General features: G+C 34.4%; 1 protein-coding gene across 1 annotated transcript; it reads right to left on the minus strand.

Moving 5' to 3' along the window:
* Positions 1-1244: 1244 nt before the first annotated feature.
* Positions 1245-3362, minus strand: LOC109793857 (transcription initiation factor TFIID subunit 11). Its single transcript, XM_020353328.3, has 4 exons — positions 2960-3362; positions 2795-2882; positions 1886-1985; positions 1245-1765 (listed from the first exon to the last, which is right to left on the minus strand). Exons 1-4 carry the CDS (start codon positions 3250-3252, stop codon positions 1638-1640), a joined length of 609 nt encoding a protein of 202 aa, XP_020208917.1. The 5' UTR covers positions 3253-3362; the 3' UTR covers positions 1245-1637.
* Positions 3363-13120: the final 9758 nt, after the last annotated feature.

The raw sequence follows: 13120 nt of genomic DNA on the forward strand, positions 1-13120 counted from the left end.
GTTTTTTAACTTAAAATAAGTATTTTTTTAATTCATATACTTATTTTTTTAATTTTAATTTCTATATTTACTTTAATCTTTATTGTTAATTTTCTTTGTAACATTATTTATTTTCTACTGACATAACACAAGTATTAATTCAATTTTATTTTTCTAATATCAAATTTATTAGGCCAAAATTCCTCTAAATAAGGTCTCTCAAGTTTTATATCTCTTTTATACTTTTACTTACAATGCTAATTTTTTAGATATATTTTTTTACTCTCACAAAATTAAAAAATCTTTATAACATTAATACAAAACAAACATTACTCAAAAAATATAACAATAAAAATTAAAAGAATTTAAATAGTATAAGTATAGAAACTTTTAAAAAAAATTATAAACTATAAAGACTAAAAAAGGTTTTAAAAATAATTAGTATATAAATGATGGACCATGGGCCAAAGGCACAATCATTAGAGCTATGGCCAGGAGCATTCAAGAAGGATTGGACAACTTGAAGACTAGTGGGCTCTCTAAGCCCAAGGTATTATTCATTTGGACCAACCTATCATGAAGAGAAGGCATGACTCTGTTGTATATAAACTTGTACATAGTTCCATTATATAGGCTTATTTTTGCCTTTATATTCGTGAGGCACTTTATTTCATTTTATTGATCATTGTATATTGTTTCTAGGGTAGGTTACTTGGAGACTTTGACTCCATTTAACCTAATTTTGGAAAATACTCTTTTTTTATTTTTCAGTAGTAAAAGTGGGGTGACAATTACTTGAAGGTGTGATTAGTAATTGGGCCTAGGCAAAATTTTATATGTTATACTAAAAAAATATTTTACTAATTAATATTAAACTTCATTATTTATCATGTATAGATTCGGTTGTCTGAAATGCCACAATGAAGTTCAAAACCTCCATACATGTCAATAGGTAGGACTACCACATGTCCATTGTCCCTACCTATTTCTATGTAACATTCGTTTCTGTTTTTAATTTACAAAAAAATTAATAAAACTAAACTATTTATCACCAGGAAATCATAATAATCCTAAATCACCTAATAATTACGGTACCAAGTGGGACAGTAGCATAGAACAGTTTCTCGACAACATTTTCCACTACACCTTAACTAGCCATTTAGATGTGACCTAGAAACTGAATTCATTAATTAGAGGCAGTGTATGGGATTGAATGCAACTTTGTTTATTTTGATAGGGCATATCAGAATGATTAAATAGAAAAGTTACAGGAAATGGAATGGGATTCACATGTATGTCAAGGCTGAAAGTGTTTTTGACAACTCGAAAGACTCTTTTTCTCGCTACTAATTTAAGTAACTAACAAGTAACTCAAGGGGCACACGAAACTAATTGTCCACCCACACCAATCTTCAAGACTATATTTTCTTCTCATCCTATAGAGAAAAGATGTTGGGTCCTATACATTCATCCATGGCACATTTTATAGTTGTAGGAATTGGGAAATTTGCATAATTTACCTCCCAATACCGATTAACTAGTTCCAATTAAATGGAGATCAAGATGTAGAAACATGAAGGTACAGACTACAAAATTTAATCTATCTGCAAGTCAGAATTGCAAACTGGTGATATGCACAACATTCATGTTTGGTCCATCTACCGGAAGAGTCTCGAGGCTGATCTCTTGAAGACTTTACCTTCAAGCTTTAGTCGTCTATATGCTTCTCTCAGATGACAAGGCCGGATTGGTCCAGATTCCTTCCTCTCTTTCATAACTATTCTAGCTGCAAAATATAGTATAATGCAATTGATTAATGGAAACACTGTTTAGAAATAGTATTTGTTTGCATTTTGTAATGATTTTAGAAGGAAGCAGCTCATTGTAAAGGAAAAACCATCCATACCTGATTCAACAACTTCACCAACAAACAGTTTTGCAATGCCTGATACCACAATCGTCATTGGCACAGAAATTTTCTGGGTCCCAGTGATGCTAGCCAATAACTGCTTGGTAGAAAAGAAAACTTCTATGTAATTTTAGCTTATTATATTCTAAATTACAAATGCAAATTTGGATGCAAAATGATAATCTGTAAACTTCAGTAAAATTACATTACAGGAATGCAAAAAGCAGCAATATTTTCTTTTCATATATAAAATGGTAGATAGGAGATAACACTCCCACGATCCACCAAAAAGATTTCACCTTTTATACCAAGAGATCTCTTTGAGTAGGTATGCTTACCTAAGTAAGATTTTAATAGTCACAGCAAATGTCAAAGTTGTATCATGTGAAATGCAAGCTCAGACAGAAACCTAGACCATTTGTGCTAACCCACAATGGCAAAGAAAAAAGAAAAAGAAAATCAATATGCACCACCAAGCTGACAAAAAGCCATTTTGAATAACCTAGGATAAAGTGCAATGGCTACCTCAAGCGGCTAAGAATTGGACAAAGTACAATTGTAAATAATCAAACAATTTAAACTTTTCACATTTCACAAACCCTAAACCAAAATAAAGTCTCAACTATCAAATCAAGGACTAATTTATTTTCACATAAAGTGACTTCCACGGCAAAAAAAAAAACATTATTTTAACACCAAAGCGATACTGGGAGCATCTTGTGGCATTTGACAAAACAGAATAACATAATCATTTACGAGTATAGACATAAAATTGAATTTTTCCTGGATGAGCTCCGGAGAAAATAAAATAGAAGGCAAGGTGAAGATGCAGTTTGCAGTGGAACGATGGAATGAGGTTACGCAGTGTGTTTGTTTGAGATTGACAAGAAAAGGCATAAAAGATACCCTTTTCATGTTAGCTTTCTGAAAGCCAGCCCTGCGGAAGGACTCGTATCTACTCATCTGGTCTTCGGTGAATTGGGAGAGAATCGCCCTGAAGAAAAGGAAAGGAAATTAGAAAATAATAATAAATAGGTTAATTGGAAAATTGAAGTTGCTTAGGTTACTCACTGCATCTTGGCCATTTTGTGAGGGTCACCAGCGGAAGGAAGCTTCGCAAGCTCCACGTCCATGTTGTCTTCTTCCTCCTCCTCTTCCTCGTCCTTTTCCTTGTCCTTGTCCTTGTCCTTCTCTTTGTCTTTGTTCTTGGTGGCGCTCACCTTCTGAGGCTGTGGAAGCGGTGGCGCAGAAGAAGAAGAAGGAGGGTTTTGCGTCTCCGCCTCTGCCTCCGCCTCCGTCTCCACCGGGGACTCCGGCGGCGATTCCTCGAATGCTGCTTCGAACGGATCCTTTGATTGCTTCATTCTAATCACAAAGATTGTGGATTTGGTGTGTATCTATCAGATGAAGAGGAGAGGGTTTTGCAACCGAGAGAGAAACTGCGTGTGTTGTGTGTCATGGGATTCAAATACAATATCTCACTTTTCTTCGAACCTTTATAATAATTTTTTATTTTAATTTAGTCTCACTTTTATTTTTAGTCTCAATTTGATCCCTAATAAATTAATTAGTTATAATATTGGACTTCCGTCGAAATTATTTAGACAGCGTTAACTGTTAGCCACGTGGATGTTACGTGGAATCCACGTGGAAGCTACGTAAATGTCACGTGGATGTTAAATTTTTGTCATATATCTGGAACTAGAACGACCCATTCTAAAACTAGAATAGGTCGTTTTGGTTTCAGAACGGGCTATTTTTGTTTCAGAACGGGCAGTTCTGGTTCCAAAATGCCACGCCGATGATTATACCCATAAATTTTAAATCGTGAAGACAATACTTATTCATATATTTGTAATATTAAAAATTTTATATATAATTTTTAAAAGTATAAATATATATTATAGTTATTTTTTACAAGTTTTTATATCTACAATTATGATTAAGGATGAAAATAAATTAGGTCAGATTATGTTATATTATAATTTAACATATTTAAACCTAATTTTTTGTTAAAAATACATGTTATAAATATTATATATTTATCTGTTATAGACATTTTTTAAAATGTTTGATTACACAACAATCTTAAAAACCTACTTAATAATAATTTAACACTAATAAAAACATATAAATAAATATGTTTTTTTAAGGAATATAAATAAATATGTTAAATCTTATAAAAGTAAGTTTAATTTATTTATCATATAAAAATGTTTTTAATATGTGTTATAAATTTTTACAATTTTAATTTCTTTTTATCAACATAAATAATAAATAGAAAGTACAAAAGTTTGACAAATATCGGATAAATGAATAACTCCTCGAAATTTATATTTTATACGTACGATAATTTAAATATATATATATATATATATATATTAGGATATAATTTTTATTTTTTAGATAAAAAAAATGTGTATGTGTAAATGGTTCGCTTTCGATTTTTGAACCACACTGGTGCACTATGTTGGTTGGCGTTCTAGAACGGTCCGTTCTGAATCTAGAACAGCCTGTTTTGGAAGCCAGAATGGCCCGCACGCGTTGGTGTTAAATAAAAATAATGCATCTTGAACGACCCGTTCCATATGCAAAATTTACACACCATAAATGAAACCGGAACGGGCCGTTCCGTATTTAGAACAGGTCATTCTGGTTCCAGATGCATGACAAAATTTGACATCCACGTGGCATCTACGTAGTTTCCACGTAGCCAATAGTTAACTTCGTCTAAATAATTTGGACGGAAGTCCGATATTGCAACCAATTAATTTATTAGGGACCAAAAATAAAAGTAGGACTAAATTGAAACAAACAATTATTATAAAGGACTAAAATAGGTTTTTAGCCTAAAGGAAATAGTGTTTATCTCTTAACTTTAAATATTAATCTTTTTAGTTTATATAATTTGAAAAACAATAAAAGGTAATTAAATAGATTAGCTAAGAGATAAAAAAAATAAAAATAAATATTATTTTTTTTTATTAAAGTTATAAATTACATGTGATTAAAAAAATAAAAATAAAATTATAATTTGTAAAAAGTTATATACTTAAAATTATAAAAATGGGAATACGAATAAGATAATTTTTTTTATTAATAATATAAATTAAAGATATTATATTAAATTTAATTCATACAGTACAATCGATTTAATTGATATTATTAATGATCATGTCTTAAAGAATTAAAATAATTGTTTTAAAATTATATGGATAAGAAAGATTAAGTTTATTTATGGTTCAAAAGTAAATTCACTTCAAATTTAAATAGTAAGATATGTTTTAACTTTTATTATTTTATAAATTTCTTTTTTTTAATATATGTCTTGATATTAGAACTTAAGATAATTTGAATGATTTTATTTTATTTAACATAATTTTTTAAGATTAATAGAAATTGAGTTTAAATTTTTCTCTCACGTGATCAAAACAATTCAATCCACACGTGTTGAATTCATTATAATTTATTCATAAAATCACATTAACAAAATATTTAATCAATATCATGTCATAATTAATTAGAGAAAGAGTAAAATAAGGCGATGTGAAAAAAGAAAATTGCAAGTTTAAGGAACATCAGCTCTTCTAAGATTTCTGAGAGTGAGGAAGAAAAAATGGATCAACGTAGCACAAAGAAGGTTAAGACAAAGGATGGTGAGGTGGTGTTAGATTCCACCATGGATGATCAAGGGGCTAACTCCCTAGTTGCGGGGAGTCTGAAACACTCATATGCTAAGAGTGTGTTGGCTACGGATGGTAGATGTATCCTTTCTGATTATAACGCTTTGCTGAAGGAGATGGAAGAGCATAATGAACTAGTTGAGGAGGAAGAGAACCATCTAGTGGATGGAGACTCTAACCCTGATCCTTATCCAACAATTAATGTTACTCAAGAAGAGTTTGAGGAATAGTGTTCCCCATGGAAGAAAGCTCTGATCTGTTAAGTCAGACGAAGCAATTCCCAACAAGGTTTTGAATGAGACAAATATAATACATGTTATTTCTAACAAGTATGTTAGTGTTTCAGAAAAACATAAGTACAAGTAAGATGAAGAATAGAGCATGTGCCACTTCCTACACCAGAACCAAGATAAAGGGTAAAAGCTTCAAGCATCAGATGGAAAGGTCAAATGAAGCCAAGCCTAGCACAAGAAGTAAAATGATCAAGCTTCAGACCATACAAACCACAGATGAAACTTCTTTAAGTACAAGACGAAGATTAGTCAAAGCAAAGCACATCACGAGGATCAGACAAAGCGAGTCAAATGATAGATAGAGTAACACATGAGCGCCAGACGATGATAAATCAAATATTAGACAAAGGTTTGTCAAGGATAACCTAGAGCGCAATATAAGAACTCAGACGAAGGTTGGTCAAAGATCAGAAGAAAGTCAACTAAATATCAGATGAAGGACAACACAGACTGAAAAGTATTCCATACGGAAACAAAGTTTGTCCATCTACAATGTTGACCAGACCAAAGAAAGTCAAAGCATTAATGACAAATGTGTTAGAAAAGAATGGCTTAATCAAAGAGGTGGGTGAATTGGATTCTGTGACACTTAAAAGATTTTCAAAGTTCTAAGGATCTTTATTTCAACTTAAACTTTTCTAATATGAATTCTCAAAAAAGTTCCTTGAAAGACTTGCCAATGGGAATGAGTCCTATATGCTTTCTTGATTAATCTTGATTAAGTCCAATGTTAAGAACAACTAATATGCAATACTTTGATTCAGTTTAAAGCAATGTTATGCATACAAACATATTAATCAAGACCAGCCACTTTAACACTCAACCAAGATTTTGCTCAATGTAAAAGATAAAAGTGAGGGAGAAGAATGCACAAGTATTTTATCCTGGTTTAGCCACTCCACATGTGACCTACATCCAGTCCTCAATCATAACCTGATCAAGATTTGTTCCACTATCTCAATGAAGAAGTTTTACAAGCATACCACACATGCATATACTCCTACATTCAAGATAACCACTTTCTTGCCCCCAAGAAAGCACTTCTTGTAGAAACCCACTGCAAGAATTTCTTACCACTTGAGACACCTACTCAAGATTTCCCTTACACTTTACAAAGGAATTAAAGGAACGAATTCACCTGGAAGATGAACAAATCAGACTGTGAATTCCAAAAGCAAATCTTAACCTTCCACTCCCAAGAATGTAGTGATGATGATGATCTTTTTCAAAGCATTTCACAAAATGTTTTTCTTCTTGGTTTCACAAAGAAAACACTCCAAGAAGGTCACAAGGACTTCACAATATAGTTTTTCTCTCGTTGATTCTCAATTCTTTCTCTATTCTGAAGTTTCAAAGTGTGAAAGCTATTTATAAAAATTTCAGAACCAGATAATCGATTATTTTAAAGGATAATCGACTATTTTATTTTTCCTGATTTATGGAAACCACTCAAGAACAAAATAATCGATTATTTTGCAGGATAATCGATTATTCTAGAGTGTACTTCCTAGAATAATCGATTATTTCACAGATAATCGATTATTACAGCAAGGCTCTTTTCACCAGTTGTTGGAATAATCGATTACACTTAATGATAATCGATTATTTTGAGTTACTTTTCAAAAACTCAATCTTATACTTCAAAAATATTTCCAAGTATTTTAAATCATCATCATACTCACTCTTAGTCAATTTAGATTAAAATTGTAACGACCCGCCATGGTCTCTACACTTAGTGGAATCGCACTACTGCTAGTGAACTAAGAAAAATATTAAGCTGGATAACTCATACATATAGGTATAAATAAGAATGAAAATAACTAAGTTTCTAGTTATAAAATAGAACACCATATATATACAGTCATCCCAAAAATAATATTCCCTAGTGCCGGTCAAGCACAAACAAAACCGTTACCCAAAATGGTAACTCTAGCACAAGGATCAAACTGCCTGTCTCGCAACAGTCACCTCAACTCCAAGCTAGCCTTGACCTGCTCCCATACAAGGTATGATCATCGCAGTCCATCCACATGGAAATAGAAGGGTAAGCTAGAGTTCAAAAAATCAATCATACAAGTATAGAACAATAATCTATACTACACAATCATCCAACTATCAATCATATTCATAGTCACGTCATACACTCTATCCAATACTACTCATGCATAAAATACAATCCACCAATCATGAAGTCAAACACCACACTTCATCATATTAATAATCATGCAATAAATGCTTCTCATGACAGATATCAATGCATATCAATCATCTAATGCGTCGTCACGCATACACCTAGGAGATCTCCCTAACCACAAAGCTGTATAAGTGACATCCTATCCTACCAAAATCACCCCAACCGTTTTCACGCCCAATACACCTGCTCGGTCACAGCTAAGCAGGATATAATCCTCACTCGGGTTTTCTCGAATGATGTCACTTACACAATGGAAGTCCAGATCCACTGTCAGGTATAACACAGCTGGGTATGGGCTTACCACGACCTTGACATGCATAACCAAGTCAATTGTGGAGTTCGCCCACCGACTATCCGCAAGGATCCACACACCTTCCTGAGTACTTGGTTAAGGGAATAACCCTCGACCTCATCCGCTCCAACACTAGCTAAGGACTTAGAGGAGACTCACCCAACTCAGTGGCCTACCTGAGCACCACTCCCAAATCTAGTGGCCTACTTGAGCACCACTCTCATATATTAGTGGCTTATCCTAGCACCACTCTCAAGAGACTCTATGTGAGCTCTTCCAGTTCGAAAATATTTTTCCTCTCCTCAAGTCCTAGGCTAAACTCATGCCATAAGGCATCACATGCAATTATGCATCATACATCATACATGGTCTACCCACCATCATGATCAACAATCACACACATGTCATAAGACATCACATGCAATAATGCATCATACATCATACATGGTCTACCACCGTCATGATCAACAATCATACACATGTCATAAGACATCACATGCAATAATGCATCATACATCATACATGGTCTACCCACCATTATGATCAATAATCATACACATGTCATAAGACATCACATGCAATAATGCATCATACATCATACATGGTCTACCCACCATTATGATTAATAATCATACACATATGAACATATACTCATGCCATATCATATTTAAACATTCATATATATCATCACTATGCATACATATGAATCACACCTCACCATACATCATATATCATACATACATGTGTAGACACCCAATTTCATCCGGGGGCACAAAAACAAGGCATTGGACATCCGTTATGAAGGGAAGGAGCTCCCGAAGCAGACAAACAACAAGACAGGACATCAGAAGGCCTAAAGGCCAAATAAGGTGGTTTTAGTAGCCCGGAACGGGCTGTTCCAAAATCAGAACGGGCCATTTCGAACCCCGGAATGGGCCGTTCCAACGTGTCGAAAACACCTAAGGAGTCCTCTTCTGGAACGGGCCGTTCCAAACAAGTCAAATTTGGAACGGGCCGTTATGGAAAGGAGACCTTTGTGTTAATTTCCACTCTGGAACGGTTCGTTCCATTTTCAGAACGGGCCGTTCCAGGGTGTGTAATTTGCACATCACGATTGGCCCAGAACGGGCCGTTTCGAATCTAGAACGGGCCGTTCTGGCCCTCGTCTGATTCCTATAAATAGAAGCCTCAGGCATAGTTCTCAAGGTGGCCAAAGAAATTTTGAATAAGACTCTTTTGAGCACGAAAATTCTCGATCTCTCTCCCTTCTATTGTATTTCTTAAGATTTGTGTCGCATCTCTATCTTCTCTCTCCTTCCTATTGTATTTCTTGAGATCTGTGAGGCATACTGTAGTGTGAAAGGTCACCACAAAGCACCTTTTCCATATTTGAAGATTCAATAAAGCTCGTTCAAGAGGTATTTCAGTCAATCTTCTTCTTTCCCTTTTATTTCTCATCTTTATCTTTTTTTTTGTTATAACAAACTTCATAATGTAGATATTTTAGGGTTAATTACTTAATTTATATTTTAAATATGTAAATAAATATTAATAAAGGGGATTTAATATTTAATTTATTAATTCTTATCATGTTAACTTCATCATAGGGTACCGATTGAGGGTGCTGTAGGGGTGCCTAATACCTTCCCTATACGTAACCGACCCCCGAACCCAATTCTGGTTACCAAGGCCATTGTTGGATCTTTAAAAACCTTTTATTTTTCCAATGTTTTTGAGTAAAATATTGGTGGCGACTTCATGAACCTATTTTCAAAACCATTAATTAAGGATTAGTCTAGTGTCCAGGCATTCCTTAATTAATGAGACTTTTAAAAGGATGTCTAAACCATAGGTCGCGAGATCGAAAATTTTTGGGTTGCGACAGATGGCGACTCCACTGGGGAAGTTTTAAGAGGGTCAGGCCCAAATAAATGATGAAATTAATAAAATAAGAATAATAATTTAAATATCTTTCCCCTTTATCTTGTTTATTTTCTTTGTTTGGCTTTGATATCTGTTTGTTTATTTAAATTCCGCACCTGTTTGGAATAAAAAATTTGTACACAAACTTTTGCACACAACAGTTCCCCTTACACCCGGGGGAATGAGGGTATTAAGTATAGGATAAGATTAGGTAGTAGCAACATGTAGAGAAAGTTAAGAAAAGTGAATGCTCTAATATACGACAATATTTGCGCTCCAAAAGGAAAAAACCAAATCTATTTATAAAAAAAAATAATAAGCCCTTGCTTTGATATGTTTATTGAAGTAAGTCTTCTTAGAATCCAATATAGATTCTTGCTTAATATTGTCAAAATCTATTTGAGCATTCATAGATAAACAAATCAATGAGACTGATATTTATCAATTCTCAACTTTCTTTACATTCTGCATTACATTCATTTAGAACATATTCTTCCTTGTAGAGAATAAATGAGAATAAAAAAGGGAAATTAACCTATGTGCGTTAGTTGGAAGTAACGGAAAGTAAGTCACTAGTAGTCAAGTCCACACGATGGAATGGGGCACGCTCAATGGTGAAACTAGTTATTATCCAAGGGGCAAAGGGAAAGGAATGCCAAAATTAACTATAAGACGTCGGGCCTTTTCCCATACAACAAGGATGAAGCCGTGTTGCGGGTACGCAAGAATCCAAGCATCATCATCAAAGGACCCATCCAACATTACTAAGGAGGAGGACAAATCTCAAACATGTAGGGCAAGTGGATAGAATTTTCTTATCAAGATAATTACAATATCGAAAAGGAGTATCATGTTTGAAGACATTGTTTGTCAAAAGCCCGCTAGGACGAAAACCCGCAAAGGGCGTCCTAGGCAAAAATTAGGGTTCAAAATAAATAAATAAATAAATAAATAAATAAAAAATAAAGAAAGTCAAAAGTCCCGATAGGATACGTCCTATGCAAAAGTTAGGGATACAAAAAAGGTAATGTCTTCCAGAGTTGAAAGTCGAAAGGTAGCTCAGGTATCCTTTTCAAAAAAAAAAAAAAAAAGAAACAAGACTCCATGAAAATTCTATGCCAAAACTCTATTGTCGCTCCTACCTACAGTCACCTCCTATAAAAGGCTATAGATACATCAAGCAAGTGGAGGACTAGCTCTATAGTCAAATCACCCAGGCCTCTCTAAGGGGCAACCTCCTTCTACTTCTCTGTGTATGAATCACGAACTCAGGGCATGCCCGGGCCTTTGAGCTACATTAAAAGGGCACATGTAAATCAAAAATATTATCTTTAATGCCATACATCTTTCTAATTCAATTCTTTTCCTCCTTCAACATTCTAAGCCTTGTCAACAAACCTTAAATGAACATGCGTATTTGAAATAGGGACGTCATTAAAAACAATGGCTTAATACACGATAAGCAACACATAAAGATCAATCAAATTTGACGTGACTTGTGGATAGAAGTCCAAACAAAATGAGTGCAAGGGGCATCCCTCTTTAATGAAGGAATGAAGAATGATCACAAATGTTGCAAAAAAACAAATAAATAAAAGCCCGGCAGGAAACCCACTAAGGGGTCTGCATAAAAGTTAGGGCAGGGTCCGCTAGGAGACTCACAAACAAAAAGAGTAACCTAGGCAAAAGCAAGGATCGAAAAGGAAATGTCTGCTAGGAAACACATCTCAAGTTACCTAGACAAAAGTTAGGACAAAGCAGCATCCCTAACTGAAAACCGAGAGGCAGTTCGGGAAGATCATTGAATCAATAAGCAACCTCAAGTCATTATTTAACTTTGAAAGGAATATTACGCTATGCGAAAAATGGTTTCCTTACTTTGAATATGCTTGTTCATCAGCCTAAACACTAGCCAACCTTGGCCAGCCGTTCTTCTAAAATCAACAAAAAAAAATCCTTTTAAAACAAATCTTTTGAAAAATAAAAAAAAATCCCTTTCTTTCTCTTTTCTTGACCAATATGGCATTAAGATAGTATTGAGAGATACACAGAATATGCACAGTGAACACTCACAGGGAAAAGTTAGAGGTGTCCTAGAACAAAGTCTACGTACACCTGATCTAAGAGCTAACATATCATATCCAGTACAAATGAGAGGGCTGAACTACACAAACCTCAAGTTCAAGAAGCAACACTTGGAATGAATTCGACAGGACTAAAGGTTGACAATTCACACCATCGATTAATGCGCATAGATCAATTTCTTGAAAGCAAAAAAAAAAAAAACAAATTTTCATTTTAAGCATTAGCGTCGAGACATCATTGCATAACATGCATATGGCACAAGGATGCACAAAAAGGGTATATATATATAAAAAAAAAATTAGAAAATTCAATCCATTCCTACCTTGCATTTTCATGTGCATCCATGCATCCATGCTTTATACTTGCCATGGGGCATCCACAACCATCCATCGAAAATCAAACAATCGATCATCAACAAACCGAAAAGACTCTGCATCACGCCTGGAGAGGCATCACAATACTTACATGACAAGGGCATCACCAGAATTTCCGTCACCCATCCACTTTGCCCACCAACACAAGGACACATCGAAAATCTCCTGCCCATTCACATAGGGCCAGTCTTTCATCCCACAACACCAACAAGAAAAGCCAAAAAGGAAACACAAATGATGGAAAGAGTAAGAAGAAGTGAAGAACTAGCTTCTCCTAAGCTCCTCCTAGGCACGGATCAACTTCAATGGAGATAAACCGAATGTAGAACACCTCTAGAAGATGTAGAACCTGCGGATTAGGATTCCTAATCCATAGAAGGAAGCATCC

This window comes from Cajanus cajan, chromosome 3 (genome assembly GCF_000230855.2).
Source record: "Cajanus cajan strain Asha chromosome 3, NIPB_CcT2T_4, whole genome shotgun sequence".
NCBI lineage: Eukaryota > Viridiplantae > Streptophyta > Magnoliopsida > Fabales > Fabaceae > Cajanus > Cajanus cajan.

Excerpts from the sequence above, each read along its gene's own strand:
- LOC109793857 (XM_020353328.3), bottom strand. The coding sequence starts at position 3,252 with ATGAAGCAATCAAAGGATCCGTTCGAAGCAGCATTCGAGGAATCGCCG. Across the intron at positions 1,986-2,794 it reads AGAAAGCTAACATGAAAAGG|TTATTGGCTAGCATCACTGG; the intron begins GTATCTTTTATG and ends TCTACCAAGCAG. Across the intron at positions 1,766-1,885 it reads TGGTGAAGTTGTTGAATCAG|CTAGAATAGTTATGAAAGAG; the intron begins GTATGGATGGTT and ends TATATTTTGCAG.